At 39.3% G+C, this 25,405-nt stretch overlaps 1 protein-coding gene across 1 annotated transcript in view; it reads right to left on the reverse strand.

Annotated features, from left to right (window-relative positions):
* Positions 1-1,199: 1,199 nt before the first annotated feature.
* The window catches only part of MYO5C (myosin VC), a 45,022-nt gene continuing 20,816 nt past the window's right edge, over positions 1,200-25,405 (reverse strand). The window contains exons 19-41 of the mRNA XM_068143851.1: positions 24,157-24,368; positions 23,192-23,357; positions 22,334-22,480; positions 21,609-21,773; positions 21,280-21,373; positions 20,686-20,749; positions 19,327-19,507; positions 18,656-18,749; positions 17,812-17,875; positions 17,650-17,730; positions 17,082-17,262; positions 14,915-15,008; positions 13,481-13,532; positions 13,117-13,282; positions 12,469-12,556; positions 11,012-11,107; positions 9,893-10,047; positions 8,703-8,792; positions 6,484-6,634; positions 5,782-6,064; positions 4,132-4,306; positions 3,542-3,622; positions 1,200-3,374 (exon numbers count right to left, since the gene is read on the reverse strand). Of these exons, the coding sequence (XP_067999952.1) occupies positions 3,222-3,374; positions 3,542-3,622; positions 4,132-4,306; positions 5,782-6,064; positions 6,484-6,634; positions 8,703-8,792; positions 9,893-10,047; positions 11,012-11,107; positions 12,469-12,556; positions 13,117-13,282; positions 13,481-13,532; positions 14,915-15,008; positions 17,082-17,262; positions 17,650-17,730; positions 17,812-17,875; positions 18,656-18,749; positions 19,327-19,507; positions 20,686-20,749; positions 21,280-21,373; positions 21,609-21,773; positions 22,334-22,480; positions 23,192-23,357; positions 24,157-24,368 (3,033 nt within the window). The 3' untranslated portion in view covers positions 1,200-3,221. The remainder of the gene's footprint in view (positions 3,375-3,541; positions 3,623-4,131; positions 4,307-5,781; positions 6,065-6,483; positions 6,635-8,702; positions 8,793-9,892; positions 10,048-11,011; positions 11,108-12,468; positions 12,557-13,116; positions 13,283-13,480; positions 13,533-14,914; positions 15,009-17,081; positions 17,263-17,649; positions 17,731-17,811; positions 17,876-18,655; positions 18,750-19,326; positions 19,508-20,685; positions 20,750-21,279; positions 21,374-21,608; positions 21,774-22,333; positions 22,481-23,191; positions 23,358-24,156; positions 24,369-25,405) is intronic.

The following is a 25,405-nucleotide window of genomic DNA, read 5'->3' on the forward strand; positions in this document are numbered from 1 at the left end:
TTCAGAATAAAGAGCATAAACTGTTAGGCAAAGCAGATCTTACCTGCCTGTTCCATATAGCAGCAATTTTTGGGTGGTTTCCAAGCGTTAATGTTTGTTAAACAGAGTGAGGAGGTGACTGGTGACTGATTTTCCAACTATCAAATTGACATTCTAACAAACAGCTCTGTCAATGCCACATTTATCTCATATTCTTAATGAAATTTAGAAGTCAAACAAATTGATTAGTGCCCATGATGGTTCTTCTTTGGATATACTTTTACTATTCACCTGTTTTAAGACAATGAATTTTAAATCCATAGGATTAAAAATTTCTGCTTTTCTGTACTCTTTGAAAGTATGTTGAGGAAATACAGAATTTTTCAGATGTGTTTTCACAAAAGTGCTGAAGGTCATATCTGCATGAAGGTCATAGAGGTGTTCAAGAGGGGATTAGGTGTTCAAGAGGGGATTGGACGTGGCACTTGGTGCCATGGTCTAGTCATGAAGTCTGTGGTGACGGGTTGGCCTTGATGATCTTTGAGGTCTCTTCCAACCTTAGTGATACTGTGAGACTCAATAACTGAAATCATGCCTTTTGATGTTTGCTTTTGAAAGACAAAAGTTCCAAGACAAAATTAAGAAAAAAGTAAGTAAATTAGGTCTCAGCCAAGCAGAGACTTGGACTGAAGTAACCTAGCCTAGTCCTTCTTATTAGAATATTATGGGCACACAGGATTGAAAGGAATCCCCTATGCTGCTGAGTCCTAATCCCAGAAACTGCAGGAGTCACATGTTTAAGCACATCCAAAGATACTAGTTGCATCTGACACGTCTCCATAAGCCACTTCAGTGCTTTCCCACTGCAGTAAGGATCATAATTTGACATTTTCCCACTTTTCTCCTTTACTATTATTCTAGGAAAGTCATCCTCAGTAATGTCTCATTCTTCACTAAAACTGCTTCTTATATATTTAGAAGGATTACAGACAACTAATGGAATTTTGTACTTGCATAGAGGCTGAAGACATTAATGTCAGCAAAAGCAAGGTAAGTTTCTGAGAGCATAGAGCAGACACTGACCATTCTGAACTCCCTTTAAAAAAATACTCTATTTTGTGATTAGTATACACAGTGTAAAGGGCATAATCCACACAAACCTCTCAGAGTGCCTCCTGACACTGCTGTGTGATGCAGACGTTAAGAGCAGGCTGTGACTGTACTCACATTATCCCAGGTAACAGACATACAGCTCCAGTAACTGTAAAAAAGGCTACGTAGAAATTACAGCAACAAAACTTGCTTGCTTGAAAACATTTACAGAAGTTCATAAGGAGTGAAGGAAAGCATACCATTCTGACAGAAAGATACATAATGATACAGCAAAGCAACCGGACCATTAAATAAATGTTTGTGGTGCAATACAAAACTGACAGTATTCACTGATGCTTGTATAGTCCCAAAGAACTTCTTTCAAATGATCCCATCATGAAAACATAACTATTGCATCACTCCAAGCACTACAAATTGATTTAAAAGCTACTTTATTTAACAGATTGAAAGACTGGTCTACCTACACATCTGTACAGCTTTTATTGTTATTGGACAAAATTGTTCCTTCATGTATCTCTGTGGATATCACCATGAACATTTCAATGTACACAGTAAGCACCAAGACCACTAAATAGCAAGAATGATTCCTTCTCTGTATTTACAGACTGTTCTGCAAAATTAAACAAGCAGTACTAACACTGTGCAATAAAAAAAATACATCAAATCACTCGCTTGCTATTTTCTGTAATATTCAAGCTAGACAATTAATTAGAGTATTTTCAGTATTTGAAAGCTTTAGTACTTGATCAATGAGTACATCTAAAAGGCTGCCTAGAAAACTAGCATTATTTACTGAGGGATTTCTAAGGACAGTTATCATTGTGGTGAGGTGAATGTTGTTCCTCCAGTTGTTCTGACAGGGTTCAGTGCTAAATAAAGTTATTGTCTGTTGCATTCTGACTAGAGATGAGGCTGAACAAAGCAAAAAGGGGACCACTTCTGCTTCTACATATCCAGCAACTGAAGTGAAATAAATAGACCAAATGTGAGGAATTCAGTTTGGTTTATCAGTAAGACCAGGCCACAGCAGCTGGATTCAGTCCTACTCAGTTTTTGAACCAGAGGAGAGAAATTTGCAATAAAGAAAGGGAGAGAGGTGCTGTGCACGTGTGGGCATACTCAGTGGGTATTCTGAAATACTTTGCACTAGAGATGGAACCTAACCATGAGATGACTCCCGTATTTCAGAAAAACAAGCTTGTATTTCAAACCTGGATCATGACACACATTTTATATCTGATTTTTGTATTATAAAGATCAATGTGAAAATCCAGACTAGTCACTGCAGAGAGCAAAACTGAAATCTGTCTTCAAGAAGAGCACCCACCTCCTTCCCCTGGCTGAAGAGCTGCCTGTTGTGCCTGGGCTGTAATGCAAGCATCCAGTGAGCCAAGCCAGCATGCCCATGAAAAGACAGTGTGGGTTTGTGACAGTAGTTCTCTTAGATTGATCTCAGTTCCCTGGTTTCAATGCAGCTATTTATATTATTTATTTAAAAAAACCCCAACCAACCAACCAACCAAACCCCCAAACAAACAAAAAACCAAACCCACAAACAAAACCCACACCAATTGTGGAAGGACATTCCTTTCCCTTCTACTACAGTCTTCCGAATGAACTGTAATAAAAGACTTCTTTTAAAGAAATGAATAAAGGTATAATAAGTACAGAAGGGTGAAAGCTACTGTAAAATAGATCCAGTGTATCAAGGCAATGAACATAATTACCTTGGGGAAAAAAAAAAATCTCTTGTTACAGGAAGCAAAGGCAAGGAAAAATGTAAAGTAATAACATCTATCACATGGAATCCTTCCCCTCACACTGGTGCCGACAGGGCACTAATGCAAACTTGGCACAGATAAATGCTCCTCTTGTTAGGTTTGGGCTAAAAAACTGTATGGTTAGCTTTGTGTTCAGCTGATGATATAAAGTCATCATTGTAAGAATGTAATGAAGGGAGTAAGAAAAAAGAGAAGGAAATCACAAGCTGTAATTATTCCTGCTTCTTAAATCTTGACTCAAGAACAAGTTTTTAACAGTTCAATTTACTGCCATACTATCCACCAGCTGGAAAAATGAACCATGAAAGCCTGCCTGTCTTTGAGGAAACACCAATGCATTGGATTTTACTAAACCCTTGTGAGAAATCCAAGTTTGAAGCTGCTGGGGACTTGTATCATTTCCAAGGCATGTGGAGAGGGGGTGAAAGGAAATGTCACTTGAAAAAGATATTTGGTATCGAGCATCAGCTGTGGAACATCCTCCCGATTGTGTAGCATAGCCTGAAATTGTAACAGAAAGAGCAAGAAAATATTGCATTAAGAATCAAAGCAAAAGCAGTACACTGTTTGCTTCTTACTGCACATCTGGCTTTCACTTGATGCTAAGAGGCATGTTTCGATCAGGATCCTGTAACTTGAAGATGAGAGTGAGCAATTGTAGCTCTTACCTGGACTTTACGAACAAATGATGGGGTCACTCTTTTCTCAAAATCATCTATGGGAGTGTACGAGTTGAGGATCTTAACGATCTGTGCAAATGACAGAAGACTATTTTAGCATGTTGCAAAAAGTGAGAAGATTGAAAAAGAAGAATTGGTATTTAATTCATTAAAGTTTCAGTAAAGTATTTGACAGTAAAAGAAGAATTTTGAGTCATCACCTAATGAATTGTTATGTATATCTGATGACTGCTAGGCCTGGTTTTCAGAGGTGTCAGTAGGATCAAGGAGATGCAGAAAAAGGTGAGGTAATTAAGGGAAACAACAACAACAATAAAAAGCCTGTGACAAAGTAAAGAAAATACACTGTAGAATAAAGAGATGGCATAGAACAAAGCAGAAAAATACAGCACAGGAGATGCTAAAATGCTAACAATCAAGAAGAAGGAGTTTAAAATTCAATTTAACAAGTGGTGATGTGGAATGCTGAGGAATGCTATTTTTGTCAAGTATAATGCCAATAGCCTTTTGCAGCAAATTGTATCAGGTAGGCAATTTCTGCAGTTGATGCTGCCAGAAGAAAACAGATGGTTAATTACCTGCACAGTCGAAAGAGATGTGCAGTGCTCACATATTTCCTTGGCATCTTCATCTGTGATCTTTTTAACCTGAAGGAGCCAAGCTGCTTGAGATAGAGGCTCCAAAGTTTCTTTGGCATTGCTGCTTTGAAGATTCTTGTCCTTAAGCCATTCTTCCAAGTAACTGATATTACATCTGGGTTAAACCATAACAGATAACATAAATGTCAGATGCCCCCTTACAAGCAAGTTACATTAAAGACTTCTAAGGAAGGAATGTTCTTCTCATGCAATGTTCAAACTCATACATCTTAAGTTAAATCTATATCCATAGATCAGCTTATTGATATAGCTTATTGATATAGCTTATTGATAGATTATTGATATTGATATGAATCCCTTGTATATTTCAATTACTTAAGAAACAAATTATTGCTTAAAGCACAGTTAAAAGGAAGCAACTTACCACTTTAGCTGTTGTTTACAGAAAATTACTAATATATACTGGCATTGCCTATTATAGTGTAGCACTGTGTATCTTTAAACTTTTCATTTACAGCTGTGCTTGAACAGGAAATTAGAACAATCTTTACGCACCACAAAGGAGGGCTGGGTTTATAACTGATGACCTAAAGGTTAAAGCAGATTTCTTCTAGCAATATTGCCAGATGGATTGCAATTTTACTAGTTTTCATAGAATTACAGAATCAATAAGGTTGGAAAAGACCTCAAAGATCATCAAGTCCAACCTGTCACCACAGACCTCATGACTATTAAACCATGGCACCAAGTGCCACGTCCAATCCCTTCTTGAACACCTCCAGGGACAGGGACTCCACCGCCTCCCTGGGCAGCCCATTCCAATGGCTAACAACTCTCTCTGTGAAGGACTTTCTCCTCACCTCAAGCCTAAACCTCCCCTGGTGCAGCTTGAGACTGTGTCCTCTTGTTCTGGTGCTGATTGCCTGGGAAAAGAGACCAACCCCCATCTGGCTACAACCTGCCTTCAGGTAGTCGTAGACAGCAATAAGGTCTCCCCTGAACCTCCTCTTCTAGAGGCTAAACAATCCCAGCTCTCTCAGCCTCTCCTCGTAGGGCTTGTGCTCGAGGTCTAGTTTTCTTTCACCTCAGTCTGCTGACTGTCTAATGGAGAGCAAATGAACTGGGTCTTCTGCAAAACAGGTAGCAGCATGTTCTCTTGATGCTCTTAGTGAAACAGATGATGCCTGATATACACCCTGAAAGCCTCTGCCTCAGTGTCTTCTTGTCAACAGAGCATGAAAAATGCAAGTCAGCTTTTGTCTGTCTGCCAGCTATGGCACATTGCACCTGTTTACTACAGTAAGAAAGAATTAAAAATACTATTTGTCACATCATGAGTGAACTAGCATGGAAAGAATCCGAAACATGTCTGACTTTGAACTCCAGACTGTAATTTCCTCTGTCTTTTCTTCCATTAGTGTTTCCATGGAAAGAACAATTTGTAATATGTTACATTGAGAAAGCTCAGCCCCAAATGCGAAGATCTGTTTTTTTTCAAAGAGAGTACAAATCAATCAGCTAATTCCAGCAGAATGGTGACAAAATACCCAGTGACTTAGAGATAAAGGATGTTACATAGAAGTGTCAAAATATACATTCTCAAGCCTGTTGAAACTTCATGGGCTTTACCTTATCTGCATTCCTTTTCTACATGAGCACATGTCCTTGCGGAGGAAGAGACTGTTGAGGGTGATAGCTCCAATCAGAAAGAAAAGCTGCTTCACTGCCTGCTTTAGAAGCTCAGAGTCCAAGCCATTCTGGCACATAGTACTATAAAAATAGCTGAGCTGTTGCAGGATAGAGGTCATTGTGTAGGTATCTGTGTCATCTATACTAGAAGAACGTTTACGGAATCCTGTAGGTTTCAAGCCAGAAATTCCCTGAAGACTTTCATATTCCAGCATGCCTGGTACTGAAATACAACAGAAAATAAATGGTAAAACCAAAACTCCTATGGCTCCTTTCATTCCATTAACTTAATTATTGAACAAAACCTACTTTCAGGATGTTTTCAAAGTTAAATGATACAACACAAATAAGATTCTGACAAAGGCTTCTTGAGGCTTAATAAGCCTTTTCTTTTCGTAGAATGCTGATAGATTTCAAAGCATTGTCCCACACCAAGACATGTTATGGGGGAAAAGTCTTTCTAAACACTGTGGAAATACACCACACAGTGGAATTTATATATGCAGACAGACACATGCAGGTACACATATATATAAGCCAAGAGGATAAAGAAGCCTGTCCCATCCTTTGTCTCCATGTATAAGCTTTATTCATATACTTCACAAGCCACATGTAAGGCTGTCTGGATTGCTGCTCTCTTACCAATCATAGGCTGAATGTTGTTCTCCATTACAACAATGAATTGGTGATATATACGAATGGCCAAATCACTAAGGACTTGTCTGTATTCTGAGAGGTCAAAATGCTTCAAACAGTTCTCATTCTGACGTGGAGTATTACATTTCATGAATTCCTACAAGTAAATTTTAAATATAATTACTAGAAATTACATAACAGTACAATTATAAACTGTGACTACCATGTAATGTAGGTACTGGAGTCACTTATTCCATCTCTGGCTGAACACAGTCTCAGAATGCTTCAAAGCTACTGATAACTTTTAATGGATGCTTCCAGTTCTGGGCTTTCAGTTTATGATGATATTTATGCTATTCCCAAAGCCCAGTCAAGCCAAAGGAAAGACATTCATAGATTTCAATGAACATGAACTCTGGAGAAATTCCTAGATCCTTTAAACAGAAGGGAGGGAGGTGCAGAAAGAAAGAAAAAGAGAGAGAGAATAAAACAAATGAAAAAAAAATAATAAAAAAAGGGGGGATGAGAAAAAGGAGAGGGGGGAAAAAAAAGGGCAAGCAGCCAAAGCAGAGTTCTTTGGACTGTGTTGGCAAATCAAAATCTCCACATTTACATTCTATTGCTGCAAAGGGATCTCATTTTCAGAATTTTACATCAGGAAAGTTCTGACTTCAGAAGTCTAAACTAAATCCTAGCCTGGGAGAAGTCTCAACTGTTCATTAGAAATACAGATTAAAGCTCTAAATTCTGGATTCAGACGTTTAAAATTTAGTTGCAGCAGCAGGGAAAAGGCTGCTATTCATGAAGTTTAAATGTTTTCAGTTCTCCATTACTCTTTAGAAGTTATCTATACGACCACAGGAGGGCGCATTGCTGTTTGGACACTACACAGTTACTGTGGTTCCAAGGCTTTATAGTACCACTTTGCTGTAACCCTGAAGACCATTCTGTGTCCCTGGAATTTCAGTTCAGTCTGCCTAAGCTTGTAAAAGCCTAGGGAAAAAAATACAGTATGAGTTTTCTATTTTAAAGGATTTGACAGAATTTTTAACATCAGGAAAAAACTCACTTTAAACAAGCAAGTAAAATGATGAAAAACCTGGGCATTTTGTTGTGTGGCCCCTTTCCTGAGGTTTTCTTCTGTAGCAGTAGATGTTTGAACAATCCCAATTGTAAAATAGTAAAACTACTTTATATATATGTGTGTATTTATGTATACACATATATAAGCACACACAGAACTGGCTATCTACACATATATATACACACACACACACACATATATATACACACAGAGAACTGATATCTAAGTCCATCTCACATTAAACTCGTATGGAAGAGTTAAAATTAAGTAGTAGTTTCCATGTCATGTCTTTAACCTGCTTTAGGACTTCAATGTTTCCTTGATTTCACTTGGTCCACAGTTGCCTAAACATGAGCCAGCAGTGTGGCCAAGAAGGCCAATGGCATCCTGGCCTGCATTAGGAATAGTGTGGCCAGCAGGAGCAGGGAAGTCATTGTGCCCCTGTACTCTGCACTGGTTTAGGTCACACCTTGAGTACTGTGTCCAGTTCTGGGCCCCTCAGTTTAGGAAGGATATCGAGACACTTGAACGTGTCCAGAGAAGGGCAGCGAGGCAGGGGAGAGGCCTTGAGCACAAGCCCTATGAGGAGAGGCAGAGGGAGCTGGGATTGTTTAGCCTGGAAAAGAGGAGGCTCAGGGGCGACCTCACTGTTCTCTACAACTACCTGAAAGGTGGTTGTAGCCAGGAAGGGATTGGTCTCTTCTCTCTAGCAACCAGCACCAGAACAAGAGGACACAGTCTCAAGCTGCACCAGGGGAAGTTTAGGCTCGAGGTGAGGAGAAAGTTCTTCACCGAGAGAGTCGTTCGTCATTGGAATGGGCTGCCCAGGGAGGTGGTGGTGTCACCACCCCTGGAGGTGTTCAAGAGGGGATTGATGCCATGGTCTAGTCATGAGGTCTGTAGTGACAGGTTGGACTCGATGATCCTTGAGGTCTCTTCCAACCTTGGTGATACTGCAATACTGTAAATCTATACTGTCTTATTGTGTAAGATGTCTCATAGCATTGTAGAGCTATGTGACTATGTGAATATCTAGAAGGAACATTGGTGAATAGTTATCTATTTATTACCACTATTTTTAATTCAAATTGAAGTCTCTCAAAGGTGAAGTAATGAAATAATTTGATTAAATCAATCCTACCTCTTCCCCGCTGTACTGCTTCAAGCAGTTAAGAAAATAATATGTATTGGAAAGCCAAAAGGACAACATCTCAAAGTCTTCTGAATGTTCCTGAAAATGATAATGGTATCATCTCGTGAAATTAGCTTAATAATTAAACTTAGGATCATTACAGAATTGGTAAAATTGTCTGTAGCAGAAGGAGCATATAGCATCTGTAACATCCTGGCTGAACAAATCGTACTGGGGTTTTAGGCTGAGATCCCTCTTTTATTTGGTAAACACTGTTCAAGTCTCCTTATATGGGAAACTGTCTAAATAAAGCAGCCTGAACCAAACGATTTTACACATTTCCATGCATAGTGTTGTGTATAGGAGGCCCTCTTGCAGAAACTGTGAACTCCTCTACACACAAACAAAACTGAACTACATGAAAACATACATACATAGGCAGAGCTGTGTTTTATTTTTGTCAGCTAAGTCAACACAACTACTTCAGTGGTTAAACTGTGGTATAAATTTGTTTGCAAACAAACTACAGGCATTCTCTATAGAACAAACTCAACTGCATAAACCACAGTCCATTCCTGCCTGTGCTACACAGCATGCTTGGTGTTTTATTGCATTATAAATCCATATTAAGCCATTCACATAGCTGAATTTGTTATGCAGATGAGACAGCAGACGAAAAATTCTTGTTAATAACTTGATTTTGTAAACTGGCTGGCAACATAATTTTAATTATTTGGGTACTAATGCTGCACTACCAAATGACATGTCAAAACCCACCCTCATTACACCAGTAGAACAGCAGTGTAAAAAAAAAACTCTTAGAGTTACGATACCTGCCTGCTACCAGGCATATTAACTTTCATTTCTGTCCCTCCAACTTTTACCAGTGCTGAAAGCACAAGTGCCCCTCTCCTAATTAGTTACTCATTGCAAAATGTAAAATACTTTAAATGATTTTGTCAACAAGTTCTTCAGATACAAATAGTTTATGTTAATGCATTCTGCATTCAGCAGAATCTTACCTGGAGGCTTTACAGGGGTACTACTACAAATATCAAAAAGAATATCACCAATGATTATTATTCTATTATAGGAATAGTAGCAAATAAAGTGTCACCATCCCCCAGGTACTCTGCAGGCATCTTGTAAACCTTACACTAAAAATCAGAATGTACAGTAAAGTCAAATGTAATTCCTACCTTAACAACTTCTTTGATACCATCAATGGTGGCATGCATAAAAGATTTCAGCATGTCAGCATCATTCAGATAATCTGCATACCTCACACACATGAATAGGATGTAGGCTGGAAGGCCAGGTATCATATTAACTACAACTCCACGTGGCTTCAGATCTGCATAAAAGAAGAGTTATCATCTTTATTATATAAGAATCAAATGATTCAATGTATCATTCAAAAAAAATGGGATTCTTTTCTTCAGCGAGCAGTTACTTGGTAATTGATCTACTGATGAACTCCTTGTTTCAGAAAAGTTCTGGAACAGTATTATACATATAAGAGTATTAACTGATTGTTTGAGACAGGTAAGAGTACTGTAGCAAATTCTAAGGTTCATCAGGGCTTGGCCACACAGGACAACCTCAAAAAGCAATTTGCATTTAACTACACACTGGAGGACCCACCAAATTCTGGCATTGCTTAATGACACACATTTGTCTGCAAAGGTATAAACCTTTACATGGTTGAAGGAGGTGAGAAGAAAAGGAAGAGGTTGTTTCCACCTCTTCCATTTAATAATGGTACTAATGTACACGGAAAATTGCTCAACTTTACTATTTTTTGTAAGCTAATGCAAAAAGCTGGTTTGGCAGTAAGACAAAGTAAAGTAACTCAGAGGAAGAACAAAATTCCTCTACAAAAGAAACAAGTAGGTATATTTCCTTTCAGAGAAGGGAATGGTATACAAAGGACAAACAAGAGAGTAATTCATCACACATGGATATCAGCTCAGCACTTACAAACTTACTAGATGACCAGGAAGAAAATGAATTCAAGTCCCTGGTGTGCTCTTGAGATTTATAGCTTTGTAAGTGCATAAATAATAAGAAAGATAATAGAGTCAACATTACGTAGAGTCAGACAAATGATTTTTACACAGACGAAGCACTCCCATACTTGAAATGTCTGGCAGTAGAAAAAGTGCAATATAGAGCTTCCAGGCTGTATTGTTGATGAGAAAGTGGGAATAAGGTAACTTTCAACTCAAGTGAAATACAGACCCTTGTAGTTTTTGCCACAGTGTTCTACACTGGATATTGTCAACTACTGATACAAAGACTAAGTGTTACTAAAATACCTAGGATCAGATTTTGAATGATCCTTTCTTCGTCCTCTTTTTTGTACTCCATCATTCCAATGTACTCTTTGGACAAAGCTGGCACAGGAGCTTCAGCTGTCAAACACAAAAGCACTGTTACTTGCAGGTAAACAGCTAAGGTAATGTTCATTTTAGAACAAGCTACTGGAGAAAAGCAATTTTCTCTGCAATAAACAGAGTATGGGCCCTGTTCAATGTTCCTACATTGTGGTTCCAAGCATTCTGAGTTAAAGAACATTTATATTATGTGAATAGTTTCACTGGATTCAGTGGCATGAGAGCAGTGAAGGGGAAAAGGACATGGGGATCCTAGTGGAAGATTGACCATGAGCCATCAGTGTGTTCCTGTGGCCAAGAAGGCCAATGCCATTCTGGGGTTTATTAGAAGGGGTGTGGTTAGTTGGTCAAGAGCGGTTCCCCTTCCCCTCTACTCTGCCCTGGTGAGGCCACATCTGGAATATTGCATCGGGTTCTGGGTCCCTCAGTTCAAGAAGGACAGGGAGCTGCTTGAGAGAGTCCAGCGCAGAGCCACAAAGATGATTAAGGGAGTGGAACATCTCCCTTGTGAGGAGATGCTTAGGGAGCTGGGGCTCTTTGCTTAGAGAAGAGGAGACTAAGTGGTGACCTCATGAATGTGTATAAATATGTAAAGGGGGAATGCCAAGAGGATGGAGCCAGGCTCGTCTCAGTGATGCCCAATGACAGGACAAGGGGCAGTGGGTGGAAGCTGAGGCATAGGAAGTTCCATGTAAACATGAGGAAAATTTTTTTTCACTGTGAGAGTGACAAAAACTGGAACAGGCTGTCCAGGGGGGTTGTGGAGTCTCCCTCTGTGGAGATACTCAAAACCTGCCTGGATGTGTTCCTGTGTGATCTGCCCTAGGTGTTCCTCCTCTGGCAGGAGGGTTGGACTGGATGATCTTTTGAGGTCCCTTCCAACCCCTAACATCCTGTGATTCTGTGACTTCTGTTAAGAAACAGCAACATCTCTACATTAGTGACCTCTTCAATGTTTTTAAGAGCATTCTATGGTGAAGAATTACTTGCTGTGCAAGTGCTTTGTACAAACTAACTTCTTATCAGGAACCATCTGCCATTTGGGGCTAATGAGAGCTGTTACTCATGTGACACAAAACTAACATTCCGTTGGCTCAGAGACAGTTTGTGTGAGGGTATGCATTAACTTCCACTGACAGAACCTTATGCCTCTGACAATCTTTAGTTTAGGTCCCACATGTGCCCATTATTTAGCTGGAAAAAAAAAATACAGGAAAAGATTTCCATGGAATTTCTGTTGATGTTTCCCCTTGCACATTTTCCTGAGGTTTTAATTTCCAGCCCAACCCCAAACCCTAACATTTTTATTACATAGAGTTTAAATTCATATATGGAACATTTACAGCTGTTAAGAAAAAAATCATGTAACAATATCTTACCTTTTCCAATAGTCTTGGTAAGAGTTTTGATCTGATCCTCCAATTTTTTTATTATTCTATCTTTCATGTCTAATTTTTCTTCAAGATCCTGTAATAATCAGTCAGCAAGTTCAGAACAACTACAATTAAAAAATGTCTTCTACTGCTACATGTTACTGCTGCAGCTGAAGAGCACCACGATGTATAAAGCTGGTGAGGGGCTTTTTAGGATGTCAGGTAGTGATAGGACTAGGGGGAATAAAGCAAAAATAGAAATGGGTAGATTCAGGTTGGATGTTAGGAAGAAGTTCTTCACCATGAGGCTGGTGAAACTCTGAAACAGGTTGCACAGGGAGATGGTAGAAGCCTCATCCCTGGAGGTTTCTAAGGCCAGGCTGAATGGGACTCCGAGCAACCTGCTCTAGTGTGAGATGTCCCTGCCTATGGCAGGGGGGTTGGAACCAGATGATCCCTGAGGTCTCTTCCAACCCTGACAATTCTTGGATTTTACTTCTATTTGGTAGGAGAAACTGTCTTATCTTTTACTCTCCTGTCTTTTTGCTGTCCCAATGAATTGAGAAAACATCCTGTCCATATTGCAAAATCATTCTTTTCCTCTTTATTCTGCATTTCAGGTACAGTTTCTTAACTATGATTTCATTTTCTCACCATGTTTTCCACAGTAAGCCGAGTTGTCTCTTGCTTTATCTTGCTTTGTACATCATCCTTAATTTCTTCTTGCATTAGACCATTCCTTAGTCCCTCAATTTCTTGGGTTGTGAGTTTCAGTCTCTCTTTCTCCTTTATGTCTACTTCATTCTGGACCTCATTAGTTCTAAAAATAGATAGATAAGAGGCTGCATCTTTTTTCCTTCTTTCATTAAAGCATAGTCATATTTGTCCAGTTTTTATTAACTGTACACAAGGCTGTAAAGCAAATCTTACACTGCATGTGGTACTTTAAGGAGTTTAAGTGACTTTGTTACCACAGCTTAAAGCAACTACATTTAAAACAATTGAAATATATATTTACCGTTGCTGTCTCCTATCTCCTTCTAGTTCATAATGCAGCTGATTAGACATCTCTGGCATTGTTCCCAGTAGTAATTAGCAACAAAATCCAAAACAAAAGAAAAACAACAAAATCAAATGTGCTTACAATTCCTCTCTAGCATTCAGTTCATCTCTTCATACGCTTGTAATAGTGTTTCATCTATCGAGATTGAATGATGTGACAGACAGTGTATCAGAGAAATATCTGCCTACTCCACATCACACAGAATATTGTGTGGTGTGACAGTTTGAGGCTGTGCCTTTAAGAAAAGGACAGCTACAGAATTCTCTAGCTGAATGTTTAGGTGCAAAAAGGAAAACAAAGGTAATTCTAAACTAATTTCATTGGTAGATCAGTAGAATGTAGCTTGAAGAACTTACAATCTGTCTGTCCTGCCTGTCCTGCCTTTCTTTCTGTTCTTGGCTGGAGTGCATGCAACTGACCAGGGACTGAAACTTTTGAGATAAGAAAACTAACTTTCTTAACAACTGCTTTGAGCTAAAGAGATTTCCCTTAATATCCATTTCTCTTTATCCATTTCTCTTTTTTTTACCCCCTCCTTTTTTGTTTAATTACCTTTGGACAAGGGGGGGGGGGGGGGGGGGGGGGGGCGGCCAGGAAGAGAGGGTATTGGGGGAACCTGAGGTGGGGATTCTCCTCGGGAGGGTTTCTCTGTGGTGCATTCTTTCCTGTGAATTTTGTATATATTGTAAAGACTGTCTATTTTGTATATATTCATTGCATTTCATTCTGCTTGTAAAATACAGCTTTTCATTCGCTTCTCCGACTGAGTTTAGCTGTGCTTTATGTGGTGGGAGGATTAAACCTTCACACGTGGGATGAGCAATTTTGAAGGTATTAACATCTTGCAGTTGGTAATTAAACTCTTACTGAAAATGGAGAACTCAGACTCCTCAGCAAGGTATACTTTCATGATGTGAGAAGAACTTTCAAATCATCTAATTCAATAAGAATTTACTTTTGTCTCCCCTCTAAATTTTTCAACACTGCACAGTCCACCTCATGAACTATGCCTTAAGATCCAAAACACCCTTTCTTTAAATGCTTGTTTCCAAAGGCAGATTCCATTACACATCCTTAACAGTGCCCTATTGAAAACCCTTGCAGACATCCAAACCACAGATCTCCATGACAAAAGGGTGTAATAAAAAGAGAGAGAAAAAGCAAAAAAATCACAAATACCTGCATATATTTTGTTCCTTAATGACAGAGATATAAACAATACAACACATTTGTGGCAGTGTTTCTTATGTTTTACTGGCATGAAAGTTGAGTAATAAGGTGATGAAGTTGTTATGTAAGATTGCTGCAGCTTTTAAAAATACAAATATAAGGAATTCAGCATGTTCACCTTAAGCAACTGCAAGTCTAGGGACCATACTGGTACTTTACCTTTCAGCTTCACAGCCTGTTCTTGAAGACGGTTTTCAAGCTCTAATTTTTGGTTTTCAAGTTCGGAAACTTGCTGTTTAAGATCTGGGATCACCTTTTAGAGAAAAGATTTACACATTTCAGCACTTTCCCTGCTTCTCAAAAGTCTGAACGCCTTCAATTGCAAGTAGTCAAAGACTGGTGAGACTGTGGTGGAGTACTGCTACCTGCCTGCCTGGCTTGTTTAGCTTTTGTGGAGGCATCTGCTGTCGTCCACTCTTAAAAATGAAACAGTGAGCTAACAAAATGTTTGGACTGCCCCTGTCTACCATTCTTCTGTTCCAGTTTTAATTTCCCTAGCTCAAATAACATTGGCAAAAGCATCAATGCATTACTAAAGATTTTTTTAAAAATACCATTGTAACTTTCTATTTTCACAGGATCACAGGATCCTGGGGGTTTGAAGGGACCTCCACAGATCATCGAGTCCAACCCCCCTGCCAGGGCAGGACCACATAACCATATAATCTAGTGCAGGTCACACAGGAATGCATCCAGATGGGTCTTGAAAGTCTCCAGAGAAGGAGACTCCACAACCTCTCTGGGCAGCCTGTTCCAGTGCTCCCTGAGCCTTACAGTTCCTCCTCATGTAACTTTCCTTTATAAATATTTCTTTAGTTATCTTTCGCTCAGCAGAAGAATCACATGGTATATAGGATCCTCTGGAATACTGACATTTCCTCGTGTGAGCTAGGTGCTCACAGCACTCATGAGACGCTTACGCCTTGCCTGCTATTTATTAGCAACTTCATGCGTGCTTCGCTGCCCTCTGGTGGGGAGAGCCTCGCAACTGCACAGTTCACTGAATCGCAGAATCAATGTCAGGGGCTGAAAGGGACCTCGAAAGATCACCTAGTCCAACCCCCCTGCCAGAGCAGGATCACCTAGAGCAGATCACACAGGAACGCATCCGGGCGGGTTTTGAATATCTCCAGAGAGGGAGACGCCACATGCTCCCTGGGCAGCCTGTAACCTTCAGAAATCCCCCAGGTTCTTGGGTTTTCACTATCTGAGAACTTGTCAATGAAGTATATTCTTCCTCTCCCTAATTAAGTATATTCTTCCTCTCCCTCAGTTTTTATAGCTGAACGTTAAGGGATATCCTTCTGGTCAGCTGGTGCCCTTCCAACTTCTTGCCCACTCCCAACCTAACTTGGTGAGGTGGGGCAGAGTGGGAAAAAGAGAAAGCCTTGACACTGTGCAAGCTCTGTTTTACTCAAAAATTGGAAATGCAGCATCATACAAACTGCAACAGAGAAAGTTAACTCCATCCCAGACAGACCCAGTACGCTGTTATAATACAGTGTACCTGCAGAATGTTACAGTATCACAAAACTGCTTTTCATTAAGTCTGAAATACAAGAAGTGTTCCATCAGAAAAAAAATACATGGTCTGAGCAAAAAATAGCTATTCTTAAAAATTATCAGATACTGAGTTTAAATTATGTAAGTATTTTAAAAGGTATAGTGAGCTAACTTCCTGGTCACTGCCTACCCTCTGATCTGTGTCAATAAAAACCCTAAATAAACTCTTGTTTCTTCATGACTTCCAGTACAAAGCTGCATATCTGCATTAATTATTACACCTCCCAAAACTTCCTTGCACCATTGAGAAACTGCAAAAAACACAACCAAAATACTTGTATGAGCTCAGCAGTAGATATCCTGGCAACATTTTGAAGTCAAAAGCATCCCTAAAAATTTGGAATATTTAGCCACATAAGTGTACAAGGGTTCAAACATTCTAAAGACTCTCAGTGCTTCCCTAGCTGTCAAGGACAGAAGCCAAAGCCTGTGTGAGCACTATACACTTGAGTGTGTAAAAGAGTTGCCATTCTGTGATTGCAATTAAATCTCAATTCAGATTTACACAAAAGCAAAGTGGAAAAGCCTCTTGTGAAGCTGCCCCAAGAAACTGTACAATAGAACAATAAATCTGGCTGCCTCCTACCCCAGAATGCAGGGAAAGAGCCTTTAAGGATGTGCAATCCTAGATGACCACATTGAGATTTCAAGAACATGATCACAAGATTTTGAGGGGTTTGTGCCCTCCCATTTGGATTTACACATTTGAATTGTGTAACTAAGTAACAAAACCAAACTTGGCTTTACTACACCTTGGTCTTACCAGGTTTTCTGAAGTTAGCCTGCTGACTTCAAGTCGAATACCATCATTTATGTCATTTTCCTCTCGAAATAATTTTTGTAGATGATTAATATCTTGGCTGAGGTGTTCAACTTTAAAGTTCAAACCTTCAATCTCCTTTTCATATATTTCTTTCTGAGACTGGAAATGACTTTCCATTACTCTGTTATAAAAAGGGAGAAAGAACATGGCAGATGTAGCACAACCTTCACGGGATGGGTCAAGTTTAATACAAAGTAAAAACAAAGTACTGTGGTTAAGAGGCAGACATTCCATTACATCCCCTGTGCTTGGAGGGATTTGAAAGTTACTCATGGTATCTAAGAGGAAACAGATTTCCCCCACTGACACATACACACTTATCTCACTGATTTACTAAAAGGTTGTTCAACTGATTTTAAGCTGCTCAGCCAGTCACACAATGTAGTGTTTGTTCATTTCTTAAACAGATGTTCAGTATTTCACTGTCAAATTACTTACTCACTGATCTTCCCATTTATTTTCTAGATCATAGCTTGGAGTTATGAAAACATGGAAGAACTGAACTAACCTTGTAGCTTTCTTCAAGCCCTCATAAGCAAACCACAGTTCTCCATCCTCATTTAAGTGTTCCAAATCCTCTGTGGAGAGTCTAAAATACAAGGCAGTATCATTAGTGTGCAGGTCAACACAATTACTTCAGCTTTTTTAAGAGACCTCAGAGCAAAACTACCTGCTTCTTACGTCCTCAAAATCATAACTTTCCAGAAGCTGTTTTGTAACTTCTGACATCTTGTCTGGAAAAAAACCCAAAACAACAAAAGTATATTACAGGAACAATTTTCACTGCACATTTCAAATCCAGCTTCAGTATAAAAATAAAACCAACCTGTTCCTACATCTACAAAGTTCTTTCCTGGTACTCAGCAAATACATCTAATTTACTACAATAAAAGGATGAGGGAATTGGTTCTACTTCCAGACATGTAATGTGCACTAGACAGGTACGCCACCAATACAACACATCAAGCTTTCAGCTCCAAATCTGGAGAACTAGGGTTCTATAGATAATTTGTCATCTAGTGCAAGGTTACTAAAGTAAATGCTGTAGATACAGGTTTGTTATATGACATTGTTAGCACTGAACAAAGTGCACAGCAGTAGCACTTCTTAAGTACCCTTGCCCAAAAAGAGCTCAACTTAGCAAGTTTTTTAAGCACTTTTGACAGTTTTTGGACCTAAGGCTAAAGAAAGGATGAACAAAAGCTAGAGAATGCATTGTTTCTGTATTCTTGGGTCTCTACAAGCAACTTATTAAATTCTAAGTGAAGTTTACATATTAGTATTGATTTTTAAACATAAGAAATGTTTCAAATTGGTTTCTTCACTTGGTAAAATCCACCTGCTGTTTAGGTTTTTTTCCCTTTGCAATTAAAGGTATGAATAGAAATAAATCACTACGGGATGGGAAAGAGAACTGGGGGTTTGTCAAAGCTAGCATGGAAGAAATCAGTTTCAACTGGCCTGGTTCACACTGTCCTTGGTAAGTACTCTGAATTATCTAGTATGTAGGTTACCTCTCAGCTCTCGCTTTTGTGACTGCGCCTGCCTTTCAACATCCAATTTTTGTGTCTGCAGCAGTTCGATTTCCTTTTGCAACTCAGGTATTTTCTGAATCAAACAAAAATTACAGACTGAGACAAAAGTTAATGACAAGGTCTGTGTATCAGCTAAATTGTAAAGACAGCTATAATTAAGAACAAGTTCATAGGGTAAAAGCCTTGAAATGTGTTGTGGTTCTTGGGCATGAGAGCAGAACTACTGTGACACAGTGCAAGCATGCATGTTTGTGTCATGGAATTGGTTCAGAAAAATAATTACTTCATAAAAAAGTACTAACTTCAGGTTCATACAGACTCCATTTATGAAAAGTCCCTTAAGAAACTTACACTTCCTTGGATTAGGGAAAAAAAAAAAAAGGATTTGCACATTTAAATGTATAAATATTCAGGCACAATTACTCAAAACATGCACTTACTTCTACAAGTAATAACTTAATCATATTGTGTACTACATGAAAACAATGCAGCACAGTGATGCATCAAATACAGCTTACTAACTACAGCTTCTAAAAATTGCACTGGGGAAAAAATAAACCAAAACAGTGAAGCTAATCTATAAATAAAATGCCCACATTCTACTTGCTTTGTCTAACAAAGATTCCAAAATTAAATGTGCCATACTTTACCTGTGCTTGTTTTGTAAGTTGTTCTACTTCCATTTTCAAGCCATCCTGAATGACAGCTTCGTGCTGAATTTGTTGTTCAAGGTGGTTTTTTTCTTCTTTCAGAATCTTAATTTCTCCCTTGAGCAATTCAATCTCTTTTTCATAGTCCTGCTTCTGATTTTGGAAATTTTTCTCAAGTATCCTAAACAAGAGAATGAAAAGGTGGGTTTATTTTCCCACATTTGTAAGTGAAAGAGTAGGCTCTGGTTTCGTTTTCATTTGAAGGACATGTTTCACTGAAGAAAACTTCAATGAACAATAATGACTTGAAAATGCTATCCTACATCCTCAGAATCAATCTACAAAATGGATGATAATAGGATGAGAATGTCCCTAGATTTTCCTACATCTAATTCAGGTATTGAGACTGAATTCAAGGCAAACCCAAGTTTTTTACTAAGTAAAGGCCAACTGTCTAACTCTTTGACAGACTTCCTGAGCAGCTTATATGGCCACAGTCAGCACTAAAGAAGGACACAGCAACAGAAAGCCCTATGTCCTTCTCAGTGAAACTGTACAAAAAGCTTTTCACTTCCTATTAGTCCCTGCTGTAATGGACTGGCTTCCAGTATAATATAGCTAATGGGTAAAGCATTAAAACTAACAACAAAGTCCTCTTAGTATAGCTTGAGGTTATTTGCAGCTGAAATCAGACTGAGCTGAAAGACCAAACAGCTTCCAACACTCAGGAACAGTGACTGATTGCACTCTTCGTACTTCAGAGAGAAGCATTTATGTAGTATCTAAGGTTCCCTGATTTATACTGAAAGAGTTACTGGGCAACAGACACTTGATCTTAGTTGTTGCTTTGCAGCATGCTTTTCTATTTATTGCTAAATAATAGGATTTTTAATACCACAAATTAAATACTAAAGGGGGAAAAATAATGGTTTTCCCTCTATGCTTTTAACCAAATGTCCTTTACAAACAAGGATTGTCTTTCCTTCAAGCTGAATCTTTCAATTACATCCTTTTAACATTCACTTCGCAGGAACTCTGACTGGTGTGGCCATCAGCTGCTCTTCCAGTCCTGACTGACCTCTGAGGATATTGCCAAAGAAATCATTATGATGAGGGTTGCCTTCCAGTTCTCAGAAAGACACATGAAAAGACAGGAAACTGTCAAAGTAAGAATAGACTCATATCTACAGTAATATTCCCTGCATGTGACTGACCCACAAACTGCTTTTCCCCAACAGTACTAGCAGTAATATCCAAGAAGAATGACAGATTCCTAAGTGATGTGAGCATTTATAGCAGAAGAAAGAAAGGCAGAGAAAGAGAAATAATAATTTCAAAGCATAAATTCAGATTCCATACATTCTCTGATTTTCTTCCTTTTGTACATCATTGAAGAGTTGCTTCGTGAGGTCATCCATTTTCTCTGTCAATGCAATTATGTGCATTATTAAAACAGTACAAGAACAGTGAGAAAGAATCTTTTACATATGGGAAGGCTGAAATTACTCTCTCAAGTGCCAAAAAATGATCACAGTAAATTTTACAAGTAATGCTATAGAATAAAAAGGTTCTGAAACACCAAAGGGTCATTAGTCTGAAGTATACCTGATCTCATGTGCAGCCTGTGCCCTTTGAAATTAAGACTCTTAAAAGCAGTACATTAAAATGAACCAAGGACAAAGCAACACTTGGAAGGAATGCATGTGCATGAGACAGGAAACATAATAGGAGGACAGCTTTTACTATTGAAAGAATGGATTTAGTTTATTAAATTACAAAGATTTGCACTACACATTCCAAGCAAGAGAAGCTCAGAATCAACTTGTAATTTACTGTGTATTTATCATTTATATTACATTTATTAGAATAAAATTAATTTACCTTTGCTCAAAAAAATGACTTTATAACTTTCTCCCACTATAACTCCTTTAAAACTCCTTTTACTTACTGTACCTTTCATTTCCTCAGTTTTCTCTTGGAGCTTTATTTCTAAGGTCTCTTTCTGTTCTTGTAATTCTTTATTCCTATTCTCAAGTTTTAAGATTTTCTGTATACACAAAAAGTAAGCATAATACACACATTACAAAGGGGATGAAACAGGTCACAGTTCTTACATTTTAACAAGCATATATGGATTCCTTTCCTTCTCTGCTAACCTCCCCAACCCCAGAAGTGAAGTTACTACGTAACAGCTTAAATCATGCATTTGATAAATCCAGTGACAAAGAAATGAACAAAATTCAACTGAACTAAAAGCACCCAGATGACAAATTCAAACATACCTGTTCACTGTCCTCTTTGTATTTTTTCCCTTTCTCTTCATATGCTCTCTTTTGAGCAGTTAACCTTTCAAGATCTAACTCAAGTTTCTGAATCATATCCATATCATTCATATGAGTTGAAGCCAGGCTGGTCAACCGTTCCAGCAAACCATGATTTTCTCTACTCTATAAAGGCAGGTTAAAAGAAATCAGAAAAATGCACACTAGAAACTGTTTAATGGAATCTGAAATAAAGCACCTGACATATTTCTGCTCACCATCCTGTATCAATCATGATTATTTAAACCAGGGCTTGTTTCCATCATTTAGATTAAAGATAATTTGACTGCTATGACTCTCAAAAACAAGCTGGAAAATAAACATAATATGGAATTCCCCAAAATTACTAAATGTGTTGCACCAGAGCAGTATCTCACACATCCATCCTTCATCCTAATACAAGCAACCCCATCACAGACTGAATGGTCTACTTAAGAAACAAAAACAAAAGGACAAAGAAAACCCAAAAGTTTTAATTGGCATAACAAATCCAAAAACATAAGGAAGCCCCAGCTGATCCTTCCTTCTTTGTAAGGGACCACGTCTCCTTACATATTGTCTTCTCTTGTCAAGTAAAGCATGGGTATTGCAATTCATGTAAGTCTCTAGTCAACGTCAGAGCTCTGAATAAAACAGGTGTGAGAAAAAAACCAAGTACAAATGATAAACTGACTGGTGTCCCTCACCTGTTCTTCTATCTTCTTCTGCAGCTGCTGCACTCTATATGAAAGTTGAATATTCAATACAAACCGCCGAATATTCTGAAATCTGCGCCTGGCAAGCCACGCACGGGCATATTTCTGAAGGATCACAGCCTTGTGTTCTTCAAGCATCTTTAAAACAAAATATTAAGAGCTGTCTGTCATTATCTATGGCTCACTCACAATCAATTACCACAATCTCAAGGTGCACCAGGGAAGGTTTAGGCTGGATGTTAGGAGGAAGTTCTTCACAGAAAGAGTGATTGACCATTGGAATGTGCTGCCCGGGGAGGTGGTGGAGTCACCATCACTGGAGGTGTTTAGGAAGAGACTGGATGGGGCACTTGGTGCCATTTGGTGCCATGGTTTAGTTGGTTAGATAGTGTTGGATGATAGATTGGACTCAATGATCTCAAAGGTCTTTTCCAACCTGGTCTGGTCTGGTCTGGTCTGGTCTATTCTATTCTATTCTATTCTATTCTATTCTATTCTATTCCATTCCATTCCATTCCATTCCATTCCATTCCATTCCATTCCATTCCATTAATGTGCATAGACTAGTACTGACAATGCCTCTTACAGAGCTATCACAATACCAAACAGTCTGCAGACAAATTTGAGCCACTGTACTAATCACACTGAAGGATATGCATCAAGTATAAACCAACCAGAGATCTTGGTAGCTCACAAATTAGATCTAAGCTACTGTGTATCAGAATTTTTACAGTAACAATATAAAAATGGAGTAGAAGGCAGGATAACCAGACATGCACAAGGTAAAATATTAGGGACCTTTTTTGTAGGGTTTCTGGCTAATGAAATAAGAGTTGTGATAGACTGTACCTTCCGGTATTTTTTCCTTGCTAGAAATCCTCTTGTATAAGCTTGAATTGTTACAGCAGCCACATGGATGAGCTGGCAAAGTCTACGGACCAGGAAACCCCGACAGTGTTTCTGAATAATTATAGCTGCCCATGTTTGCTTCAGAGCTATTGCAGTGATAGCTTGCCTTAATTCAAAAGACAACAATGTTCATTTACATCACATTAGATTTCTCACATTCATGCCATCAATCACAAAAAAGACACAGACACAGGTACACACTATCTAAAAAAGTTGAAAGTCTCCTTCTCTGGAGACTTTCAAAACCTGCCTGGATGTATTCCTGTGTGGACTACCTTAGGTGATCCTGCTTTTGGCAGGAGGGTTAGACTCAATGGTCTCTAGAGATCCTTTTCAACCTCTTAACATTCTGTGAAAACACCTTTTTCTTCAATCAAAGCAAAAGAGAGTAATTTATCCACAAACTCTGAATCTGTTCCATAAGCAATTGTTCTGATGGTCTCTTTCTGAAGACTGCAAGACCTACACGGAGCCACCTTCCTCTCAGTCTGCTCTGTGAATGACTAGTGCAGTTTCTCTGCTGCATAATTCCCTCCTCACAGTGATTCATATGCACTAATTTGTAAATCCTTGTAAATTGCTCTTCCTTTCTGCTACCTTATTTCTTCTTCGCCTCTGAAGGTGAGCAGTGAGCCCAAACTGACAGCTGCCTCATATACCCATATGTCTGAGCATACCAAGGAGAAAGGCCTCTCAGGAGTCTGTCAGACCAAGCGTGAAAGCTGCTAGAGTACTTTCTTTGTGTCAGCTGAATAACATAATTACAATCAAGAGGAATTAGAAACACAATCTGAAGTGCTTATTCATGAAAGTTACACATCCAAATTAGCGCTGGGCACCAGTCTGACCTCCTGCATCCCTTCAGGCACACCCTAAGAGCAGATTCATTTCCCAGCCACACGTACCGTACAGTCCGCTGCCCGCGGAAGTACTGCTGGATCGTGACAGCTGCTTGCTTTACGCGAAGGAACTTCCTGCGCTGCAGCCAGCCTCGGATGCACTTCTGGATTGTGATGCATGCGTGCCTCAGTTTGTCTGAGCGGAGCTTTTCTAAGTAAGCAACCTGTCCTGCTCTGAAGAAAATTTTTGTTCTCCCAAACTGGTACTGGTTACAATCCTGGAAAAAAGAGAATAATAGGTGTATGTTTCGCTTATTTTTTGTAGAGCAGACATTCTCTTCCTTTCATAAATTGTCACTGTAGCCAAGTAACTGAAATGACGTGTTCTTGCTAAATAAAAATGTCCTCCCATGTATGGGAGGAAAAATCTACTTAGCAGGACAGAACCAGAGAATTATGGGCAGAGTCCAACATGGTGTCATTTAATAAGTCCAAGTGCCAGGTTCTACACGTTGGCCACAACAACCCTGCGCAGTGCTACAGGCTGGGGTCAGAGTGGCTGGAGAGATGCCAAACAGAAAGGGACCTGGGGCTACTGGTTGACAGCTGGCTGAACATGAGCCAGCAATGTGCCCAGGTGGCCAAGAAGGACAATGGCATCCTGGCCTGCATGAGGAAGAGTGTGGCCAGCAGGAACAGGGAGGTCATTCTGCCCCTGTACTCAGTACTCGTTAGGCCACACCTTGAGTATTGTGTCCAGTTCTGGCCCCCTCAATTTAAGAAGGATATTGAGACACTCAAATGTGTCCAGAGAAGGGCAACGAGGCTGGAGAGAGGCCTCAAGCACAAGCCCTATGAGGAGAGGCTGAGGGAGCTGGGGTTGCTTAGCCCGGAGAAGAGAAGGCTCAGGGGAGACGTTATTGCTCTCTACAACTACATGAAGGGTGGTTGTAGCCAGGAGGGGGTTGATCTCTTCTCCCAGGCAACCAGCACCAGAACAAGAGGACACAGTCTCAAGCTGCACCAAGGGAAGTTTAGGCTCAAGGTGAGGAGAAAGTTCTTCACAGAAAGAGTAATTTGCCATTGGAATGTGCTGCCAAGGGAGGTGGTGGAGTCACCATCCCTGGACGTGTTCAAGAGGGGATTGGACATGGCACTTGAAGCCATGGTTTAGTAGTCATGAGGTGTTGGGTGATAGGTTGGATTTGATGATCTCTGAGGTCTTTTTCAACCTTATTGATTCTATGATTACATCTAAAAATCACATCCTACTGATCTCAAATTAAAGGGAGAATTTGGACTTATCATCACAGCC

The sequence above is a fragment of the Melanerpes formicivorus genome, unplaced genomic scaffold (genome assembly GCF_026170545.1).
Source record: "Melanerpes formicivorus ecotype bairdi unplaced genomic scaffold, bMelFor1.0.p_v2 SCAF_10, whole genome shotgun sequence".
NCBI lineage: Eukaryota > Metazoa > Chordata > Aves > Piciformes > Picidae > Melanerpes > Melanerpes formicivorus.